At 45.0% G+C, this 25,419-nt stretch overlaps 1 protein-coding gene across 2 annotated transcripts in view; it reads left to right on the top strand.

Moving 5' to 3' along the window:
- Positions 1 to 19,317, top strand: part of LOC118387143 (disks large-associated protein 2-like) — a 252,165-nt gene extending 232,848 nt beyond the window's left edge. For both annotated transcript variants that reach the window (XM_052524032.1, XM_052524031.1), the window contains exons 11-12: positions 17,303 to 17,467; positions 17,707 to 19,317. In XM_052524032.1, coding sequence (XP_052379992.1) covers positions 17,303 to 17,467; positions 17,707 to 17,922 — 381 coding nt within the window. In that variant the 3' untranslated portion in view covers positions 17,923 to 19,317. The remainder of the gene's footprint in view (positions 1 to 17,302; positions 17,468 to 17,706) is intronic.
- Positions 19,318 to 25,419: the final 6,102 nt, after the last annotated feature.

Below are 25,419 nucleotides of genomic sequence, written 5' to 3'. Positions count from 1 at the left end.
GTGATGACTTACCAACAGTACAGGGCTTGAGAAGTGATGACTTACCAACAGTACAGGGCTTGAGAAGTGATGACTTACCAACAGTACAGGGCTTGAGAAGGATGATGACTAACCAACAGTACAGGGCTTGAGAAGTGATGACTTACCAACAGTACAGGGCTTGAGACAGGGGGCTTGAGAAGTGATGACTTACCAACAGTACAGGGCTTGACAGAAGTGATGACTTACCAACAGTACAGGGCTTGAGAAGTGATGACTAACCAACAGTACAGGGCTTGAGAAGTGATGACTTACCAACAGTACAGGGCTTGAGAAGTGATGACTTACCAACAGTACAGGGCTTGAGAAGTGATGACTTACCAACAGTACAGGGCTTGAGAAGTGATGACTAACCAACAGTACAGGGCTTGAGAAGTGATGACTTACCAACAGTACAGGGCTTGAGAAGTGATGACTAACCAACAGTACAGGGCTTGAGAAGGATGACTTGAACCAACAGTACAGGGCTTGAGAAGTGATGACTAACCAACAGTACAGGGCTTGAGAAGTGATGACTAACCAACAGTACAGGGCTTGAGAAGTGATGACTTACCAACAGTACAGGGCTTGAGAAGTGATGACTAACCAACAGTACAGGGCTTGAGAAGTGATGACTTACCAACAGTACAGGGCTTGAGAAGTGATGACTAACCAACAGTACAGGGCTTGAGAAGTGATGACTTACCAACAGTACAGGGCTTGAGAAGTGATGACTAACCAACAGTACAGGGCTTGAGAAGTGATGACTTACCAACAGTACAGGGCTTACAGAGAAAGTGATGACTAACCAACAGTACAGGGCTTGAGAAGTGATGACTTACCAACAGTACAGGGCTTGAGAAGTGATGACTAACCAACAGTACAGCGCTTGAGAAATGATGACTAACCAACAGTACAGGGCTTGAGAAGTGATGACTAACCAACAGTACAGGGCTTGAGAAGTGATGACTTACCAACAGTACAGGGCTTGAGAAGTGATGACTTACCAACAGTACAGGGCTTGAGAAGTGATGACTTACCAACAGTACAGGGCTTGAGAAGTGATGACTAACCAACAGTACAGGGCTTGAGAAGTGATGACTAACCAACAGTACAGGGCTTGAGAAGTGATGACTAACCAACAGGACAGGGCTTGAGAAGTGATGACTTACCAACAGTACAGGGCTTGAGAAGTGATGACTAACCAACAGTACAGGGCTTGAGAAGTGATGACTTACCAACAGTACAGGGCTTGAGAAGTGATGACTAACCAACAGTACAGGGCTTGAGAAGTGATGACTTACCAACAGTACAGGGCTTGAGAAGTGATGACTTACCAACAGTACAGGGCTTGAGAAGTGATGACTTACCAACAATACAGGGCTTGAGAAGTGATGACTAACCAACAGTACAGGGCTTGAGAAGTGATGACTAACCAACAGTACAGGGCTTGAGAAGTGATGACGAACCAACAGTACAGGGCTTGAGAAGTGATGACTTACCAACAGTACAGGGCTTGAGAAGTGATGACTAACCAACAGTACAGGGCTTGAGAAGTGATGACTAACCAACAGTACAGGGCTGAGAAGTGATGACTTACCAACAGTACAGGGCTTGAGAAGTGATGACTAACCAACAGTACAGGGCTTGAGAAGTGATGACTAACCAACAGTACAGGGCTTGAGAAGTGATGACTTACCAACAGTACAGGGGCTTGAGAAGTGATGACTAACCAACAGTACAGGGCTTGAGAAGTGATGACTAACCAACAGTACAGGGCTTGAGAAGTGATGACTTACCAACAGTACAGGGCTTGAGAAGTGATGACTACCAACAGTGGGCTTGAGAAGTGATGACTTACCAACAGTACAGGGCTTGAGAAGTGATGACTAACCAACAGTACAGGGCTTGAGAAGTGATGACTTACCAACAGTACAGGGCTTGAGAAGTGATGACTAACCAACAGTACAGGGCTTGAGAAGTGACAGGGCTGACTGATGACTTACCAACAGTACAGGGCTTGAGAAGTGATGACTTACCAACAGTACAGGGCTTGAGAAGTGATGACTAACCAACAGTACAGGGAAGTTGAGAAGGGCTTGAGAAGTGATGACTACCAACAGTACAGGGCTTGAGAAGTGATGACTTACCAACAGTACAGGGCTTGAGAAGTGATGACTTACCAACAGTACAGGGCTTGAGAAGTGATGACTTACCAACAGTACAGGGCTTGAGAAGTGATGACTAACCAACAGTACAGGGCTTGAGAAGTGATGACTTACCAACAGTACAGGGCTTGAGAAGTGATGACTTACCAACAGTACAGGGCTTGAGAAGTGATGACTTACCAACAGTACAGGGCTTGAGAAGTGATGACTTACCAACAGTACAGGGCTTGAGAAGTGATGACTTACCAACAGTACAGGGCTTGAGAAGTGATGACTAACCAACAGTACAGGGCTTGAGAAGTGATGACTAACCAACAGTACAGGGCTTGAGAAGTGATGACGAACCAACAGTACAGGGCTTGAGGGCTTGAGAAGTGATGACTTACCAACAGTGACTTGAGAAGTGATGACTAACCAACAGTACAGGGCTTGAGAAGTGATGACTAACCAACAGTACAGGGCTTGAGAAGTGATGACTTACCAACAGTACAGGGCTTGAGAAGTGATGACAGGGCTTGAGAAGTGATGACTTACCAACAGTACAGGGCTTGAGAAGTGATGACTTACCAACAATACAGGGCTTGAGAAGTGATGACTAACCAACAGTACAGCGCTTGAGAAATGATGACTAACCAACAGTACAGGGCTTGAGAAGTGATGACGAACCAACAGTACAGGGCTTGAGAAGTGATGACTTACCAACAGTACAGGGCTTGAGAAGTGATGACTTACCAACAGTACAGGGCTTGAGAAGTGATGACTTACCAACAGTACAGGGCTTGAGAAGTGATGACTAACCAACAGTACAGGACAGTGACAGGGGCTTGAGAAGTGATGACTAACCAACAGGACAGGGCTTGAGAAGTGATGACTTACCAACAGTACAGGGCTTGAGAAGTGATGACTAACCAACAGTACAGGGCTTGAGAAGTGATGACTTAACCAACAGTACAGGGCTTGAGAAGTGATGACTAACCAACAGTACAGGGCTTGAGAAGTGATGACTTACCAACAGTACAGGGCTTGAGAAGTGATGACTTACCAACAGTACAGGGCTTGAGAAGTGATGACTTACCAACAGTACAGGGCTTGAGAAGTGATGACTAACCAACAGTACAGGGCTTGAGAAGTGATGACTAACCAACAGTACAGGGCTTGAGAAGTGATGACTTACCAACAGTACAGGGCTTGAGAAGTGATGACTTACCAACAATACAGGGCTTGAGAAGTGATGACTAACCAACAGTACAGCGCTTGAGAAATGATGACTAACCAACAGTACAGGGCTTGAGAAGTGATGACTACACCAACAGTACAGGGCTTGAGAAGTGATGACTAACCAACAGTACAGGGCTTGAGAAGTGATGACTTACCAACAGTACAGGGCTTGAGAAGTGATGACTAACCAACAGTACAGGGCTTGAGAAGTGATGACTAACCAACAGTACAGGGCTTGAGAAGTGATGACTTACCAACAGTACAGGGCTTGAGAAGTGATGACTTACCAACAGTACAGGGCTTGAGAAGTGATGACTAACCAACAGTACAGGGCTTGAGAAGTGATGACTAACCAACAGTACAGGGCTTGAGAAGTGATGACGAACCAACAGTACAGGGCTTGAGAAGTGATGACTAACCAACAGGACAGGGCTTGAGAAGTGATGACTTACCAACAGTACAGGGCTTGAGAAGTGATGACTAACCAACAGTACAGGGCTTGAGAAGTGATGACTTACCAACAGTACAGGGCTTGAGAAGTGATGACTAACCAACAGTACAGGGCTTGAGAAGTGATGACTTACCAACAGTACAGGGCTTGAGAAGTGATGACTTACCAACAGTACAGGGCTTGAGAAGTGATGACTTACCAACAGTACAGGGCTTGAGAAGTGATGACTAACCAACAGTACAGGGCTTGAGAAGTGATGACTAACCAACAGTACAGGGCTTGAGAAGTGATGACTTACCAACAGTACAGGGCTTGAGAAGTGATGACTTACCAACAGTACAGGGCTTGAGAGGTGGTGACTTACCAACAGTACAGGGCTTGAGAAGTGATGACTAACCAACAGTACAGGACTTGAGAAGTGATGACTTACCAACAGTACAGGGCTTGAGAAGTGATGACTAACCAACAGTACAGGGCTTGAGAAGTGATGACTTACCAACAGTACAGGGCTTGAGAAGTGATGACTAACCAACAGTACAGGGCTTGAGAAGTGATGACTTACCAACAGTACAGGGCTTGAGAAGTGATGACTAACCAACAGTACAGGGCTTGAGAAGTGATGACTTACCAACAGTACAGTGCTTGAGAAGTGATGACTACCAACAGTACAGGGCTTGAGAAGTGATGACTTACCAACAGTACAGGGCTTGAGAAGTGATGACTAACCAACAGTACAGGGCTTGAGAAGTGATGACTAACCAACAGTACAGGGCTTGAGAAGTGATGACTAACCAACAGTACAGGGCTGATGATGACTTACCAACAGTACAGGGCAGAAGTGATGACTAGGGGGCTTGAGAAGTGATGACTTACCAACAGTACAGGGCTTGAGAAGTGATGACTAACCAACAGTACAGGGCTTGAGAAGTGATGACTTAACCAACAGTACAGGGCTTGAGAAGTGATGACTAACCAACAGTACAGGGCTTGAGAAGTGATGACTTACCAACAGTACAGGGCTTGAGAAGTGATGACTAACCAACAGTACAGGGCTTGAGAAGTGATGACTGTACAGGGCTTGACCACCACAGTACAGGGCTTGAGAAGTGATGACTTAACCAACAGTACAGGGCTTGAGAAGTGATGACTTACCAACAATACAGGGCTTGAGAAGTGATGACTAACCAACAGTACAGCGCTTGAGAAGTGATGACTAACCAACAGTACAGGGCTTGAGAAGTGATGACGAACCAACAGTACAGGGCTTGAGAAGTGATGACTTACCAACAGTACAGGGCTTGAGAAGTGATGACTTACCAAAAGTACAGGGCTTGAGAGGTGGTGACTTACCAACAGTACAGGGCTTGAGAAGTGATGACTAACCAACAGTACGGGGCTTGAGAAGTGATGACGAACCAACAGTACGGGGCTTGAGAAGTGATGACTAACCAAAAGTACAGGGCTTGAGAGGTGATGACTTACCAACAGTACAGGGCTTGAGAAGTGATGACTAACCAACAGTACAGGGCTTGAGAAGTGATGACTTACCAACAGTACAGGGCTTGAGAAGTGATGACTTACCAACATTACAGGGCTTGAGAAGTGATGACTTACCAACAGTACAGGGCTTGAGAAGTGATGACAGTACAGGGCTTGAGAAGTGATGACTTACCAACAGTACAGGGCTTGAGAAGTGATGACTAACCAACAGTACAGGGCTTGAGAAGTGATGACTAACCAACAGTACAGGGCTTGAGAAGTGATGACTTACCAACAGTACAGGGCTTGAGAAGTGATGACTTACCAACAGTACAGGGCTTGAGAAGTGATGACTAACCAACAGTACAGGGCTTGAGAAGTGATGACTTACCAACAGTACAGGGCTTACCAACAGTACAGGGCTTGAGAAGTGATGACTAACCAACAGTACAGGGCTTGAGAAGTGATGACTTACCAACAGTACAGGGCTTGAGAAGTGATGACTAACCAACAGTACAGGGCTTGAGAAGTGATGACTAACCAACAGTACAGGGCTTGAGAAGTGATGACTTACCAACAGTACAGGGCTTGAGAAGTGATGACTTACCAACAGTACAGGGCTTGAGAAGTGATGACTTACCAACAGTACAGGGCTTGAGAAGTGATGACTAACCAACAGTACAGGGCTTGAGAAGTGATGACTAACCAACAGTACAGGGCTTGAGAAGTGATGACTTACCAACAGTACAGGGCTTGAGAAGTGATGACTTACCAACAGTACAGGGCTTGAGAAGTGATGACTTACCAACAGTACAGGGCTTGAGAAGTGATGACTTACCAACAATACAGGGCTTGAGAAGTGATGACTAACCAACAGTACAGCGCTTGAGAAATGATGACTAACCAACAGTACAGGGCTTGAGAAGTGATGACGAACCAACAGTACAGGGCTTGAGAAGTGATGACTTACCAACAGTACAGGGCTTGAGAAGTGATGACTTACCAACAGTACAGGGCTTGAGAAGTGATGACTAACCAACAGTACAGGGCTTGAGAAGTGATGACTTACCAACAGTACAGGGCTTGAGAAGTGATGACTTACCAACAGTACAGGGCTTGAGAAGTGATGACTTACCAACAGTACAGGGCTTGAGAAGTGATGACTTACCAACAGTACAGGGCTTGAGAAGTGATGACTTACCAACAGTACAGGGCTTGAGAAGTGATGACTAACCAACAGTACAGGGCTTGAGAAGTGATGACTAACCAACAGTACAGGGCTTGAGAAGTGATGACTTACCAACAGTACAGGGCTTGAGAAGTGATGACTAACCAACAGTACAGGGCTTGAGAAGTGATGACTTACCAACAGTACAGGGCTTGAGAAGTGATGACTAACCAACAGTACAGGGCTTGAGAAGTGATGACTTACCAACAGTACAGGGCTTGAGAAGTGATGACTAACCAACAGTACAGGGCTTGAGAAGTGATGACCCAACAGTACAGGGCTTGAGAAGTGATGACTTACCAACAGTACAGGGCTTGAGAAGTGATGACTAACCAACAGTACAGGGCTTGAGAAGTGATGACTAACCAACAGTACAGGGCTTGAGAAGTGATGACTAACCAACAGTACAGGGCTTGAGAAGTGATGACTTAACCAACAGTACAGGGCTTGAGAAGTGATGACTTACCAACAGTACAGGGCTTGAGAAGTGATGACTTACCAACAGTACAGGGCTTGAGAGGTGGTGACTTACCAACAGTACAGGGCTTGAGAAGTGATGACTAACCAACAGTACAGGAAGCTTGAGAAGTGATGACTAACCAACAGGACAGGGCTTGAGAAGTGATGACTTACCAACAGACAGAGCTTGAGAAGTGATGACTAACCAACAGTACAGGGCTTGAGAAGTGATGACTTACCAACAGTACAGGGCTTGAGAAGTGATGACTTACCCACAGTACAGGGCTTGAGAAGTGATGACTTACCAACAGTACAGGGCTTGAGAAGTGATGACTTACCAACAGTACAGGGCTTGAGAAGTGATGACTAACCAACAGTACAGGGCTTGAGAAGTGATGACTTACCAACAGTACAGGGCTTGAGAAGTGATGACTAACCAACAGTACAGGGCTTGAGAAGTGATGACTTACCAACAGTACAGGGCTTGAGAAGTGATGACTTACCAACAGTACAGGGCTTGAGAAGTGATGACTAGTACAGGGCTTGAGAAGTGATGACTAACCAACAGTACAGGGCTTGAGAAGTGATGACTTACCAACAGTACAGGGCTTGAGAAGTGATGACTTACCAACAGTACAGGGCTTGAGAAGTGATGACAGACTTGAGAAGTGATGACTTACCAACAGTACAGGGCTTGAGAAGTGATGACTTACCAACAGTACAGGGCTTGAGAAGTGATGACTTACCAACAGTACAGGGCTTGAGTACAGTGATGACTTACCAACAGTACAGGGCTTGAGAAGTGATGACTTACCAACAGTACAGGGCTTGAGAAGTGATGACTAACCAACAGTACAGGGCTTGAGAAGTGATGACTAACCAACAGTACAGGGCTTGAGAAGTGATGACTTACCAACAGTACAGGGCTTGAGAAGTGATGACTAACCAACAGTACAGGGCTTGAGAAGTGATGACTTACCAACAGTACAGGGCAGGGGGCTTGAGAAGTGATGACTAACCAACAGTACAGGGCTTGAGAAGTGATGACTTACAGGGCTTGAGAAGTGATGACTTACCAACAGTACAGGGCTTGAGAAGTGATGACTTACCAACAGTACAGGGCTTGAGAAGTGATGACTTACCAACAGTACAGGGCTTGAGAAGTGATGACTAACCAACAGTACAGGGCTTGAGAAGTGATGACTAACCAACAGTACAGGGCTTGAGAAGTGATGACTAACCAACAGTACAGGGCTTGAGAAGTGATGACTTACCAACAGTACAGGGCTTGAGAAGTGATGACTTACCAACAGTACAGGGCTTGAGAAGTGATGACAGTACAGGGCTTGAGAAGTGATGACTAACCAACAGTACAGGGCTTGAGAAGTGATGACGAACCAACAGTACAGGGCTTGAGAAGTGATGACTTACCAACAGTACAGGGCTTGAGAAGTGATGACTTACCAACAGTACAGGGCTTGAGAGGTGATGACTTACCAACAGTACAGGGCTTGAGAAGTGATGACTAACCAACAGTACAGGACTTGAGAAGTGATGACTTACCAACAGTACAGGGCTTGAGAAGTGATGACTAACCAACAGGACAGGGCTTGAGAAGTGATGACTTACCAACAGTACAGAGCTTGAGAAGTGATGACTAACCAACAGTACAGGGCTTGAGAAGTGATGACTTACCAACAGTACAGGGCTTGAGAAGTGATGACTAACCAACAGTACAGGGCTTGAGAAGTGATGACTTACCAACAGTACAGGGCTTGAGAAGTGATGACTTACCAACAGTACAGGGCTTGAGAAGTGATGACTTACCAACAGTACAGGGCTTGAGAAGTGATGACTAACCAACAGTACAGGGCTTGAGAAGTGATGACTAACCAACAGTACAGGGCTTGAGAAGTGATGACTGACCAACAGTACAGACTTACCAACAGTACAGGGCTTGAGAAGTGATGACTTACCAACAGACAGGGCTTGAGACATGACTACAGGGCTTGAGAAGTGATGACTAACCAACAGTACAGGGCTACAGGGCTTGAGAAGTGATGACTTACCAACAGTACAGGGCTGGAGAAGTGATGACTAACCAACAGTACAGGGCTTGAGAAGTGATGACTAACCAACAGTACAGGGCTTGAGAAGTGATGACTAACCAACAGTACAGGGCTTGAGAAGTGATGACTACCAACAGTACAGGGCTTGAGAAGTGATGACTAACCAACAGTACAGGGCTTGAGAAGTGATGACTTACCAACAGTACAGGGCTTGAGAAGTGATGACTAACCAACAGTACAGGGCTTGAGAAGTGATGACTTACCAACAGTACAGGGCTTGAGAAGTGATGACTTACCAACAGTACAGGGCTTGAGAAGTGATGACTTACCAACAGTACAGGGCTTGAGAAGTGATGACTAACCAACAGTACAGGGCTTGAGAAGTGATGACTAACCAACAGTACAGGGCTTGAGAAGTGATGACTAACCAACAGTACAGGGCTTGAGAAGTGATGACTTACCAACAGTACAGGGCTTGAGAAGTGATGACTTACCAACAGTACAGGGCTTGAGAAGTGATGACTTACCAACAGTACAGGGCTTGAGAAGTGATGACTAACCAACAGTACAACAGTACACCAACAGTACAGGGCTTGAGAAGTGATGACTAACCAACAGTACAGGGCTTGAGAAGTGATGACTTACCAACAGTACAGGGCTTGAGAAGTGATGACTAACCAACAGTACAGGGCTTGAGAAGTGATGACTTACCAACAGTACAGGGCTTGAGAAGTGATGACTAACCAACAGTACAGGGCTTGAGAAGTGATGACTTACCAACAGTACAGGGCTTGAGAAGTGATGACTTACCAACAGTACAGGGCTTGAGAAGTGATGACTTACCAACAGTACAGATGCTTGAGGGCTTGAGTGATGACTAACCAACAGTACAGGGCTTGAGAAGTGATGACTTACCAACAGTACAGGGCTTGAAGTGATGACTTACCAACAGTACAGGGCTTGAGAAGTGATGACTAACCAACAGTACAGGGCTTGAGAAGTGATGACTTACCAACAGTACAGGGCTTGAGAAGTGATGACTTACCAACAGTACAGGGCTTGAGAAGTGATGACTAACCAACAGTACAGGGCTTGAGAAGTGATGACTACCAACAGTACAGGGCTTGAGAAGTGATGACTTGACAGGGCTTGAGAAGTGATGACTTACCAACAGTACAGGGCTTGAGAAGTGATGACTAACCAACAGTACAGGGCTTGAGAAGTGATGACTAACCAACAGTACAGGGCTTGAGAAGTGATGACTTACCAACAGTACAGGGCTTGAGAAGTGATTACCAACAGTACAGGGCTTGAGAAGTGATGACTTACCAAAAGTACAGGGCTTGAGAAGGTGGTGACTTACCAACAGTACAGGGCTTGAGAAGTGATGACTAACCAACAGTACAGGACTTGAGAAGTGATGACTTACCAACAGTACAGGGCTTGAGAAGTGATGACTAACCAACAGGACAGGGCTTGAGAAGTGATGACTTACCAACAGTACAGAGCTTGAGAAGTGATGACTAACCAACAGTACAGGGCTTGAGAAGTGATGACTTACCAACAGTACAGGGCTTGAGAAGTGATGATTAACAAACAGTACAGGGCTTGAGAAGTGATGACTAACAAACAGTACAGGGCTTGAGAAGTGATGACTTACCAACAGTACAGGGCTTGAGAAGTGATGACTTACCAACAGTACAGGGCTTGAGAAGTGATGACTTACCAACAATACAGGGCTTGAGAAGTGATGACTAACCAACAGTACAGGGCTTGAGAAGTGATGACTAACCAACAGTACAGGGCTTGAGAAGTGATGACTTACCAACAGTACAGGGCTTGAGAAGTGATGACTAACCAACAGTACAGGGCTTGAGAAGTGATGACTTACCAACAGTACAGGGCTTGAGAAGTGATGACTAACCAACAGTACAGGGCTTGAGAAGTGATGACTTACCAACAGTACAGGGCTTGAGAAGTGATGACTAACCAACAGTACAGGGCTTGAGAAGTGATGACTAACCAACAGTACAGGGCTTGAGAAGTGATGACTAACCAACAGTACAGGACTTGAGAAGTGATGACTTACCAACAGTACAGGGCTTGAGAAGTGATGACTAACCAACAGGACAGGGCTTGAGAAGTGATGACTTACCAACAGTACAGAGCTTGAGAAGTGATGACTAACCAACAGTACAGGGCTTGAGAAGTGATGACTTACCAACAGTACAGGGCTTGAGAAGTGATGACTAACAAACAGTACAGGGCTTGAGAAGTGATGACTAACCAACAGTACAGGGCTTGAGAAGTGATGACTTACCAACAGTACAGGGCTTGAGAAGTGATGACTTACCAACAGTACAGGGCTTGAGAAGTGATGACTTACCAACAATACAGGGCTTGAGAAGTGATGACTAACCAACAGTACAGGGCTTGAGAAGTGATGACTAACCAACAGTACAGGGCTTGAGAAGTGATGACTTACCAACAGTACAGGGCTTGAGAAGTGATGACTAACCAACAGTACAGGGCTTGAGAAGTGATGACTAACCAACAGTACAGGGCTTGAGAAGTGATGACTTACCAACAGTACAGGGCTTGAGAAGTGATGACTTACCAACAGTACAGGGCTTGAGAAGTGATGACTTACCAACAATACAGGGCTTGAGAAGTGATGACTAACCAACAGTACAGGGCAAACTGATGACTACCAACAGTACAGGGCTTGAGAAGTGATGACTTACCAACAGTACAGGGCTTGAGAAGTGATGACTTACCAACAGTACAGGGCTTGAGAAGTGATGACTAACCAACAGTACAGGGCTTGAGAAGTGATGACTTACCAACAGTACAGGGCTTGAGAAGTGATGACTAACCAACAGTACAGGGCTTGAGAAGTGATGACTTACCAACAGTACAGGGCTTGAGAAGTGATGACTTACCAAAAATACAGGGCTTGAGAAGTGATGACTAACCAACAGTACAGCGCTTGAGAAATGATGACTAACCAACAGTACAGGGCTTGAGAAGTGATGACGAACCAACAGTACAGGGCTTGAGAAGTGATGACTTACCAACAGTACAGGGCTTGAGAAGTGATGACTTACCAAAAGTACAGGGCTTGAGAGGTGGTGACTTACCAACAGTACAGGGCTTGAGAAGTGATGACTAACCAACAGTACAGGACTTGAGAAGTGATGACTTACCAACAGTACAGGGCTTGAGAAGTGATGACTAACCAACAGGACAGGGCTTGAGAAGTGATGACTTACCAACAGTACAGAGCTTGAGAAGTGATGACTAACCAACAGTACAGGGCTTGAGAAGTGATGACTTACCAACAGTACAGGGCTTGAGAAGTGATGATTAACAAACAGTACAGGGCTTGAGAAGTGATGACTAACAAACAGTACAGGGCTTGAGAAGTGATGACTTACCAACAGTACAGGGCTTGAGAAGTGATGACTTACCAACAGTACAGGGCTTGAGAAGTGATGACTTACCAACAGTACAGGGCTTGAGAAGTGATGACTAACCAACAGTACAGGGCTTGAGAAGTGATGACTAACCAACAGTACAGGGCTTGAGAAGTGATGACTTACCAACAGTACAGGGCTTGAGAAGTGATGACTAACCAACAGTACAGGGCTTGAGAAGTGATGACTAACCAACAGTACAGGGCTTGAGAAGTGATGACTAACCAACAGTACAGGGCTTGAGAAGTGATGACTTACCAACAGTACAGGGCTTGAGAAGTGATGACTAACCAACAGTACAGGGCTTGAGAAGTGATGACTAACCAACAGTACAGGGCTTGAGAAGTGATGACTAACCAACAGTACAGGACTTGAGAAGTGATGACTTACCAACAGTACAGGGCTTGAGAAGTGATGACTAACCAACAGGACAGGGCTTGAGAAGTGATGACTTACCAACAGTACAGAGCTTGAGAAGTGATGACTAACCAACAGTACAGGGCTTGAGAAGTGATGACTTACCAACAGTACAGGGCTTGAGAAGTGATGATTAACAAACAGTACAGGGCTTGAGAAGTGATGACTAACAAACAGTACAGGGCTTGAGAAGTGATGACTTACCAACAGTACAGGGCTTGAGAAGTGATGACTTACCAACAGTACAGGGCTTGAGAAGTGATGACTTACCAACAATACAGGGCTTGAGAAGTGATGACTAACCAACAGTACAGGGCTTGAGAAGTGATGACTAACCAACAGTACAGGGCTTGAGAAGTGATGACTTACCAACAGTACAGGGCTTGAGAAGTGATGACTAACCAACAGTACAGGGCTTGAGAAGTGATGACTTACCAACAGTACAGGGCTTGAGAAGTGATGACTAACCAACAGTACAGGGCTTGAGAAGTGATGACTTACAAACAGTACAGGGCTTGAGAAGTGATGACTAACCAACAGTACAGGGCTTGAGAAGTGATGACTAACCAACAGTACAGGGCTTGAGAAGTGATGACTAACCAACAGTACAGGGCTTGAGAAGTGATGACTAACCAACAGTACAGGGCTTGAGAAGTGATGACTTACCAACAGTACAGGGCTTGAGAAGTGATGACTTACCAACAGTACAGGGCTTGAGAAGTGAAGACTAACCAACAGTACAAGGGCTTGAGAAGTGATGACTAACCAACAGTACAGGGCTTGAGAAGTGATGACTAACCAACAGTACAGGGCTTGAGAAGTGATGACTTACCAACAGTACAGGGCTTGAGAGGTGATGACTTACCAACAGTACAGGGCTTGAGAAGTGAAGACTAACCAACAGTACAAGGGCTTGAGAAGTGATGACTTACCAACAGTACAGGGTTTTAGAAGTGATGACTTACCAACAGTACAGGGCTTGAGAAGTGATGACTTACCAACAGTACAGGGCTTGAGAGGTGATGACTAACCAACAGTACAGGGCTTGAGAAGTGATGACTTACCAACAGTACAGGGCTTGAGAAGTGATGACTTACCAACAGTACAGGGCTTGAGAAGTGATGACTAACCAACAGTACAGGGCTTGAGAAGTGATGACTAACCAACAGTACAGGGCTTGAGAAGTGATGACTTACCAACAGTACAGGGCTTGAGAAGTGATGACTTACCAACAGTACAGGGCTTGAGAAGTGATGACTAACCAACAGTACAGGGCTTGAGAAGTGATGACTAACCAACAGTACAGGGCTTGAGAAGTGATGACTTACCAACAGTACAGGGCTTGAGAAGTGATGACTAACCAACAGTACAGGGCTTGAGAAGTGATGACTTACCAACAGTACAGGGCTTGAGAAGTGATGACTTACCAACAGCACAGGGCTTGAGAAGTGATGACTAACCAACAGTACAGGGCTTGAGAAGTGATGACTTACCAACAGTACAGAGCTTGAGAAGTGATGACTTACCAACAGTACAGGGCTTGAGAAGTGATGACTAACCAACAGTACAGGGCTTGAGAAGTGAAGACTAACCAACAGTACAAGGGCTTGAGAAGTGATGACTTACCAACAGTACAAGGCTTGAGAAGTGATGACTAACCAACAGTACAGGGCTTGAGAAGTGATGACTTACCAACAGTACAGGGCTTGAGAGGTGATGACTTACCAACAGTACAGGGCTTGAGAAGTGAAGACTAACCAACAGTACAAGGGCTTGAGAAGTGATGACTTACCAACAGTACAGGGTTTTAGAAGTGATGACTTACCAACAGTACAGGGCTTGAGAAGTGATGACTTACCAACAGTACAGGGCTTGAGAGGTGATGACTTACCAACAGTACAGGGCTTGAGAAGTGATGACTTACCAACAGTACAGGGCTTGAGAAGTGATGACTTACCAACAGCACAGGGCTTGAGAAGTGATGACTAACCAACAGCACAGGGCTTGAGAAGTGATGACTAACCAACAGTACAGGGCTTGAGAAGTGATGACTTACCAACAGTACAGGGCTTGAGAAGTGATGACTTACCAACAGTACAGGGCTTGAGAAGTGATGACTAACCAACAGTACAGGGGTTGAGAAGTGATGACTAACCAACAGTACAGGGCTTGAGAAGTGATGACTTACCAACAGTACAGGGCTTGAGAAGTGATGACTAACCAACAGTACAGGGCTTGAGAAGTGATGACTTACCAACAGTACAGGGCTTGAGAAGTGATGACTTACCAACAGCACAGGGCTTGAGAAGTGATGACTAACCAACAGTACAGGGCTTGAGAAGTGATGACTTACCAACAGTACAGAGCTTGAGAAGTGATGACTTACCAACAGTACAGGGCTTGAGAAGTGATGACTAACCAACAGTACAGGGGTTGAGAAGTGATGACTTACCAACAGTACAGGGCTTGAGAAGTGATGACTTACCAACAGTACAGGGGTTGAGAAGTTATAACTTGCAGGACCTACTGGTTGAACATTGTTCAAGTAAGATTTGCAGGACACCTAGTGGTTAGACCGTGTACAGTAAGATTTCAGGACACCTAGTGGTTAGACCGTGTACAGTAGGATTTGCAGGACACCTAGGCGTTAGACCGTGTACACTAAGATTTGCAGGACACCTAGTGGTTAGACCGTGTACACTAAGATTTGCAGGACACCTAGTGGTTGGACCGTGTACAGTAAGATTTGCAGGACACCTAGTGGTTGGACCGTGTACACTAAGTTTTGCAGGACACCTAGTGGTTGGACCGTGTACAGTAAGATTTGCAGGACACCTAGTGTTTGGACCGTGTACAGTAAGATTTGCAGGACACCTAGTGGTTGGACCGTGTACAGTAAGATTTGCAGGACACCTAGTGGTTGGACCGTGTACAGTAAGATTTGCAGGACACCTAGTGGTTGGACCGTGTACAGTAAGATTTGCAGGACACCTAGTGGTTGGACCGTGTACAGTAAGATTTGCAGGACACCTAGTGGTTGGACCGTGTACAGTAAGATTTGCAGGACACCTAGTGGTTGGACCGTGTACACTAAGATTTGCAGGACACCTAGTGGTTGGACCGTGTACAGTAAGATTTGCAGGACACCTAGTGTTTGGACCGTGTACAGTAAGATTTGCAGGACACCTAGTGGTTGGACCGTGTACAGTAAGATTTGCAGGACACCTAGTGGTTGGACCGTGTACAGTAAGATTTGCAGGACACCTAGTGGTTGGACCGTGTACAGTAAGATTTGCAGGACACCTAGTGGTTGGACCGTGTACAGTAAGATTTGCAGGACACCTAGTGGTTGGACCGTGTACAGTAAGATTTGCAGGACACCTAGTGGTTGGACCGTGTACAGTAAGATTTGCAGGACACCTAGTGGTTGGACCGTGTACAGTAAGATTTGCAGGACACCTAGTGGTTGGACCGTGTACAGTAAGATTTGCAGGACACCTAGTGGTTGGACCGTGTACAGTAAGATTTGCAGGACACCTAGTGTTTGGACCGTGTACAGTAAGATTTGCAGGACACCTAGTGGTTGGACCGTGTACAGTAAGATTTGCAGGACACCTAGTGGTTGGACCGTGTACAGTAAGAATTGCAGGACACCTAGTGGTTGGACCGTGTACAGTAAGATTTGCAGGACACCTAGTGGTTGGACCGTGTACAGTAAGATTTGCAGGACACCTAGTGGTTGGACCGTGTACACTAAGATTTGCAGGACACCTAGTGGTTGGACCGTGTACAGTAAGATTTGCAGGACACCTAGTGGTTGGACCGTGTACAGTAAGATTTGCAGGACACCTAGTGGTTGGACCGTGTACAGTAAGATTTGCAGGACACCTAGTGGTTGGACCGTGTACAGTAAGATTTGCAGGACACCTAGTGGTTGGACCGTGTACAGTAAGATTTGCAGGACACCTAGTGGTTGGACCGTGTACAGTAAGATTTGCAGGACACCTAGTGGTTGGACCGTGTACAGTAAGATTTGCAGGACACCTAGTGGTTGGACCGTGTACAGTAAGATTTGCAGGACACCTAGTGGTTGGACCGTGTACAGTAAGATTTGCAGGTGTTGGATGATTCAACAGCTGTTTATGTAACAGAAGCATTTAAAAGTTGCCACGATAGTCTGTAACAGTTATGACTATACCAGATAACTATATTGTGTATATGTTTCATGAAATCAAACAAACACATTCTCATGGTCACTGAGACCATATCTAATTTGTTCTCTCCCGGGCACCTCCTCCCCGCCACCCTCCACCCCCCAGGACCCCAGCGCCATGCCCCGCCCCACCTCTCAGGACCTGGCCGGATTCTGGGACTTGCTGCAGCTCTCAATTGACGACGTCACTGCCAAATTTAATGAACTGCAGCAGATCAAGAGCAATGAGTGGAGGCTCGTGGAGAGCCCAGAGAAGAAGACGCCATTACAGGTATATCAACAGAGTTGTTACAGTTTTTCACAGCTAGCAAAGTAGTCTGTGTTGGTGTGTTGTCTAATGATACTGGTCAATGCATATATTGTTTATTTGTCTTATCCTGACCCTACTCTGAGAAAATCACATGGCTCAAATCTCTTTGTCACCTCTCTCGCTTTGTCTCTTCTCTTTATTTCTCTCTCTTTGTCTCTTCTCTCTCTCTCTCTCTCTCATGATCTCTCTCTCATGTGAAGGAGAGGAAGTGGCCTCCCCCGCTGCCAAAGAGACCTCCGAAGGGGCGTGGCGGCGTGGTGCGGGAGCGCTCTCTGGACCTGCAGGACCGCCAGCGGCAGGAGGCCCGGCGCCGTCTTCTGGCTGCCAAGCGGGCGGCTTCCTTCAGACAGAACTCAGCCACGGAGCGGGCAGACAGCATCGAGATCTACATCCCCGAGGCCCAGACACGTCTTTGAGGTTCGAGGATTTACCCCCCCCAGCCCACCCCTACCCCTGTTTTGCCCATATCCGCCCCCATACCTCAGCCCCAGCCAGTGGGTGTAACCCAGACCCCTTCCTCTCTCCTTATCTGTGCAAATGTCTCTCACTCCACACTGTTTTTTCTCCACCTGTTGCCATTCTTCTGGTGTCCTCTCCCCTTTAAGATGGAGGGAATATTCCCCACTCCACTACAATGAGCTGCTAGTACACCCTCCCCTTTAACTGAACTGATCCACCATCACAATTATATTTGGGTAAATACAAGCAAATAAATTATTTTCTATACTGTAACAAATGTTGTTGTTGGAAATGTACTTCCCCCTCAGAGCTTTTGCATTGCCATCATGTATTATTATAAGCCTCTGGGTAAAGTTAAGGGGGATGTCAGTATTTTTCCACAGTGTTCAAAGGGAATCACAAAGTGCAACTTTTTTATGGAGAATCTCACCAGCAACAGTGGTCTTGGGCTAAAACACCCTGTGTGGAGACTACTGCATCCCAGTGGTAGCACAGAGGTGGTGATGACTCACTGTCAAGGCAGATGTCTGAAAATCTCTCCCTGTGTTGGTGGGTTGACAGCATAAGTGGGGGGGTATATCATGTGATTGATCAACACCTGCTATTGAAATACCTCAGTCTTGCAGGTAAACACCATAGACATAGAATTATATTCTAAGTCTATTCTATTTCTATGGTAAAGACAGAGAAGTCATCATATCTGAAATGGTTGCACTCGCACAGCATGCTGGGTGGGTATCGTAATTATTTTGTTATTCTAGGGACGTACTCACACAACATTTTACCAGGCTAGCTACTGCAGCCACTGACTAACATCACACCACTTTATACCAGGCTAGCTTCTGCAGCCCCTGACTAACGTCACCTCACTACCAGACTAGCTGCAGCCACTGACTAACATCACACCACTTTATACCAGGCTAGCTACTGTTGCCACTGACTAACATCACACCACTTTATACCAGGCTAGATACTGCAGCCCCTGACTAACGTCACCCTACTACCAGACTAATTGCAGCCACTGACTAACATCACACCACTTTATACCAGGCTAGCTACTGCAGCCACTGACTAACATCACAACACTTTATACCAGGCTAGCTACTGCAGCCACTGACTAACATCACAACACTTTATACCAGGCTAGCTACTGCAGCCACTGACTAACATCACAACACTTTATACCAGGCTAGCTACTGCAGCCCCTGACTAACGTCACCCCACTACCAGACGAGCTACAGCCACTGACTAACATCACACCACTTTATACCAGGCTAGCTACTGCAGCCCCTGACTAACGTCACCCCACTACCAGACTAGCTGCAGCCACTGACTAACATCACACCACTTTATACCAGGCTAGCCCCTGACTAACGCAGCCCCTACCAGACTAGCCACTGACACGTCAACCCACTACCAGACTAGCTGCAGCCACTGACTAACATCACAACACTTTATACCAGGCTAGCTACTGCAGCCACTGGCTAACATCACACCACTTTATACCAGGCTAGCTACTGCAGCCCCATCACCCACTGACTAACGCCACTGACAACCCCACTATACCAGACTACTGAGCTACAGCCACTGACTAACATCACACCACTTTATACCAGGCTTGCTACTGCAGCCCCTGACTAACATCACACCACTTTATACCAGGCTAGCTACTGCAGCCCCTGACTAACATCACAACACTTTATACCAGGCTAGCTACTACAGCCACTGACTAACATCACACCACTTTATACCAGGCTAGCTACTGCAGCCCCTGACTAACATCACAACACTTTATACCAGGCTAGCTACTGCAGCCACTGGCTAACATCACACCACTTTATACCAGGCTAGCTACTGCAGCCCCTGACTAACGTCACCCCACTACCAGACGAGCTACAGCCACTGACTAACATCACACCACTTTATACCAGGCTAGCTACTGCAGCCACTGGCTAACATCACACCACTTTATACCAGGCTAGCTACTGCAGCCCCTGACTAACGTCACCCCAATACCAGACTAGCTGCAGCCACTGACTAACATCACAGAACTTTTTATCAGGCTAGCTACTGTAGCCACTGACTAACATCACACCACTTTATACCAGGCTAGCTACTGCAGCCACTGACTAACATCACACCACTTTATACCAGGCTAGCTACTGCAGCCTCTGACTAACGTCACCCCACTACCAGACTAGCTGCAGCCACTGACTAACATCACACCACTTTATACCAGGCTAGCTACTGCAGCCCCTGACTAACGTCACCCCACTACCAGACTAGCTGCAGCCACTGACTAACATCACACCACTTTATACCAGGCTAGCTACTGCAGCCACTGACAAATGTTACTAAGCTAGCTGCTGCAGCCACTGACTAATGTTACCAGGCTAGCTACTGCAGCCACTGACTAATGCTACCAGGCTAGCTACTGCAGCCACTGACTAATGCTACCAGGCTAGCTACTGCAGCCACTGACTAACGTCACCCCACTACCAGGCTAGCTACTGCAGCCACTGACTAATGTCAGACCACTTTTCACCAGGCTAGCTACTGCAGCCACTGACTAGCGTCAGACAACTTTTTACCAGGCTAGCTGCTTCAGCCACTGACTAATGTTACCAGGTTGGCTACTGCAGCCACTGACTAGAGTCAGACCACTTTTTACCAGGCTAGCTGCCTCAACCACTGACTAATGTTACCAGGCTAGCTACTGCAGCCACTGACTAATGTTACCAGGCTAGCTACTGCAGCCACTGACTAGCGTCAGACCACTTTTTACCAGGCTAGCTGCCTCAACCACTGACTAATGTTACCAGGCTAGCTACTGCAGCCACTGACTAATGTTGCTGAGAAATGGGATGTGAAAAATACATGCAGTATTACATTAGGGCTGCATTGATGCATTTTCACTTCTGATAATGGCATTGATGTAAGGCTGAAACATGCTTATGGTATGGGTGGTACAGTACATTTATTCCGCTGATACATGTTTCCATTGCAACACTAGTGTAAATCATTTAAAGGAAACAAATGTTTCTAATTTCTGGAAGAAAAAAAAAGTACTATATGACAACAATGCATTTTTGCACCTTATATGTACTATTCATGTTTGTATTTCCAAGGGAAATGTAGTTCATGATGCTCATTTGCTATTGTTGCAGTTTATTTGCAAGGACAGATGTGGAATATTTTCTACTGAATAGGAGGACTATTACATTATTCTATAGTCCACTTTGAGTTGTGTGTTTAGCCCCATAATGACATTCTGGCATTCAAGCCTCTGGTGTCAAGTACGATTGCTTGTAATGATAAATCATGTAATCTATCACACCCACATATATATTAGATTGAACTCGATATTCTCATAGTAGATGGTGTGAAAAAGTGAATCTATCGGGTGTTGAGAACAGTGGCCTAACAGTCCTACCTATTAGGGACCACATCACAGCCATATCATCCCATCTGGCACACAACAATCAAGTACTTTCCTCCACACTATAGATGTAGTGTGGGACAGACAGGTGCAAATGACACTTTAACACTATCTAGTTACTAGTAAATGGTGCTGTTTTTTACTCTGAAACGGTTGTCATTTACACAGTCCTACACACACAGCTACTTTTTAACATATTTACTAAATGGTGCCCATAGCATCTGGAATTAAAGATGGCTGCTATTGACTTGCGAAAACACCATCTTTGCAAATAGTCTATTTGCAGTGTTAATTTTTGCTTAGAAGTTGTTTATTGAAGAGGCAGAGAAAATACATATTAATGAGGAATTTCTAGTCCATCTCTGGACAGAAGAAAATAGGGTTTCTATCATGGCAGGGAGTGTGTGTGTGTGTGTGTGTGTGTGTGTGTGTGTGTGTGTGTGTGTGTGTGTGTGTGTGTGTGTGTGTGTGTGTGTGTGTGTGTGTGTGTGTGTGTGTGTGTGTGTGTGTGTGTGAGAGGTTTTTATTGACATGGCTTTAACATTGCTTGGACGTTGCTCTACTGAACACTACAGTGGAGAATTTGCCCCTCGCCCTGCCAATTAACTTATTAGTTCAATCTACTTTTACATTTCCTTCAAAAACATAGAACCTGTCCTTTCACTAGATGACATGATATACTGGCATTTGTGTTGCACTGTATATCATTGGCAGAGCATATCAATTTACCCACATGAACAGCACATTTGGATTTGAACTATAATACATTTATTCCCATATAATTGTGACGTTAGGGTTGTAAACTTCCAGCACCAGTAGTTGACGGCGAATGTCCAATAGAATGTGATGCGATTGTTTGCTTGTTTCGGGTTAGTTAGTGTGGTGTACTTGGTGGTGAAGGATTAGCTGTTGTCTGTTATATGTCCACATTGTATTGATGAAGAAAAGCTTTTAATGGAGGGCTTTGGAATGACAGCACACAGTAAGCCACAGTTCAGTTGGTCAGATATGTTGCCAGATATTTTGCTCAAAAGGGTGGAAAGTAGTTTAATGAACTGGAACTTTCCTCATTCCTATATAGCTTCTAGTAAACCTCTCAGCATCTCCCATTTCATTTCCTGACGTCAGTCTCTCTCTGCTGTGAAACTCAATGAAACACTTACTTACCAGGCGGCCTTAAACACATGGAAAGCAAAAACGTTCATGAATGTAGAGCCCCTAACAATGCAAAAAAGGACATAGGTGCTGTGTAGGAGCTGTGTAGGTGCTGTGTAAAAGCAAACAGTACAGTGATATCATCCATGGTGATTTCAAGTCCATGTCTGGTCTTAGTGAGGTACACAGGAGAAAGTGAGAGACATTGATAGCTTGATGAAGAAATGCTAAAACTCTAATAATACTCATTAGAGTATGCTGATTGATCAGTAGAAATGATGTAACTTCAGCTCCTTCACACCTGTTGTGATGGTCTCATCTGAAAGATTCCAAATCACAGGGTCACCAACTGCTGCTATGGGGACGTACTAGTAACTATTCACTACAGTTACCAAGTTTCACAATGATACTGTATGTCAACAGATACAGATTATATTTAACGTGATATTAGACCAAAGCAAATTGTTTATGGAGCTTCATGCCTTTTCTCAAGTTTTCTTTCACTCTATCAATTTCTAGTCTTTAGTTACTCATATTGTGTAGTACTGTAAAGTGTATAAAGTTTTAAAGTAGGTGCATAGGTTTTGACAGCAATTGTTGGTTTTCATAGCAAATTCATTTCCCTTTCTCAATCTCAAACATTCTCTATTAGCACATTTGTCCCATGCTGCTTTTCCATGATCTAAGGAGGGGTATAGTTAGGCAAGTAGGAATGGTGGGAAAAATCCTTAGGTGCCTTAAAATCAGACGTATACGAATCTGTGAATGAATGTCTTAGGTTGAGGTCTTTGGTTGGACTACAATGCCTGGCAGAGTGCTTGTGGCCCTCACTGCTTGTGTTGCTTGGGTAGTTTCACCACAAAACGGCTGTTAGGGAGATAACTAGCTTGACTTTGTTCATCCAAGTGCATTGATATTACTAGTGTCAATTCAGAGTTGGATCAAATTGAATGTCATACTGTTGTATGACTGCTGCGCGTGTTGATATGAGGTCTAGGATATGAGGATGTGATTCTAGTCACATTGTGTGAATAGAATGCAGGTATCTTCATGATTGGTACACACTGTTTATACTTTATCATCAGGCAGTCTTGTACGTTGATGGTCTTTGATTTAAGAACAGAGAAAGCGGCGTAGAAAATGTTATCAAAATCTAATTGAATCAGTGGAACAGGAGCAAACGTGGGGGTCGGCAGAGAAAAACAACATCCCAGAGAGTATTCTCATCAGATAGGAGATGGTGAAGATGACCCCGCTTCTCCTCCGCCTCCTTGCTAAGAGATCGTAACCTCGTTCCAGTTAATGCCATATGGTTTATTTCGTCGCCACAAACCAGGGATTGACTAAACTTCACCTGCCAAAAGTGTAATAGTGCTTCATACAACAGGCAGGCACACATACAGCTGTTTACCTCATGGTTGAGAGTCAGTTACAGTGGGATAGATAGGTGTATTTGTATATGACGCCCATCAAAGCACTTTGCCATGCCTGTGTTCTATGCAGCAGTCCTGCACCTTATCCCCATGTCTTCAGGCATGCCCTCTAAAGCATTACGACACCTTATTTAATGATTGCTATGAAAGTGGAGATTGTGATAAGATTTGAATTGTTGGGCACATGGATGATGATGAGGTCAATGCAGTACGTTTTCAACAATCTATCTTCTGTGACTTTGGTGTTTACGCACTCTTACTGGCCGTCTTGACTGGTTGTTCTGAAAGAAGCTCTATTAGGTACATACATAACCCTCATCTAGTATGCATTCCACACTGGCAGCACTGGGTGGCTCAGGTCCATATAGATACAGTACTGCATATCCATGATGAATTGCTTTCCAGATACATTATAGTGATTGAAAATATTAGCATTTTAGGAAAATAATGCTCTTTAAGACGTAATCGCTAAACACACATACACAAAGACATTTAGAATAACAAATTGTATCATATATCACAGTACTCAATCAATCAACAGGGGTTGTGATATATTGCTCTGCGGCCCTGTACGTATGGAACTCTTTTAGGAGCTGAAAATTACTCATGTTCCATCATCATGGACTAGTGTGTTTGGTGAGCTGCTGTGCTAAAAACCATAAGGAAGAGTCACTAAAGGTGATGATATTATTTTGTTACTTCTTTATTTTTTATTTTTTTAAATCAGAGATCGGTTTATTCTGATAATCTGCACAAACAAACAGATGCACACACACACACACACACACACACACACACACACACACACACACACACACACACACACACACACACACACACACACACACACACACACACACACACACACACACACACACACACACACACACACACACACACACACACACACACACACACACACACACATGCTACATATTTCACAGCAGTACCACAAGATGTCATCAAGATGGCACCCTAAATTATTTGTTTTCAACAACTTATCTTGAAGTATTTTGACACCACCACAGGCCCTGTGAACTTTGCTTGATTTTTTTTCTTTCAATCTTATATTTCTTCATTATTTTTCAGTTCAGTTACACTGTAAGAATGTCTCTCTCTTCTCATAAAACATTTGATTCAATTTGGAGCACAGAGTTAATTGTTATCATTATCACTGATCTTTATTTCCACAAAATACCATGGACTCTTTCTTCATTTCCTCAAGGCAATGCTATTGACTCATGGCTTATTTAAAAATGTTTGATCGAATCAGGGCTGCTTTACATTCTAAACCTCATGGACTGCGAGTGCCTGCTGCCCGATTAGCAATAAGCTTCATTCAAACAATGGACTCACAATGCACTGTAGCCTCTATATCAAATGACCTTCCAATTTGACCTGTCATCCAATCTGCTCACACTCTGTTT

Source organism: Oncorhynchus keta, chromosome 8 (genome assembly GCF_023373465.1).
Source record: "Oncorhynchus keta strain PuntledgeMale-10-30-2019 chromosome 8, Oket_V2, whole genome shotgun sequence".
Taxonomy (NCBI): Eukaryota; Metazoa; Chordata; class Actinopteri; order Salmoniformes; family Salmonidae; genus Oncorhynchus; species Oncorhynchus keta.
Note: the sequence above shows the minus strand (reverse complement) of the source record. Positions and strands in the feature narration are given on the sequence as shown.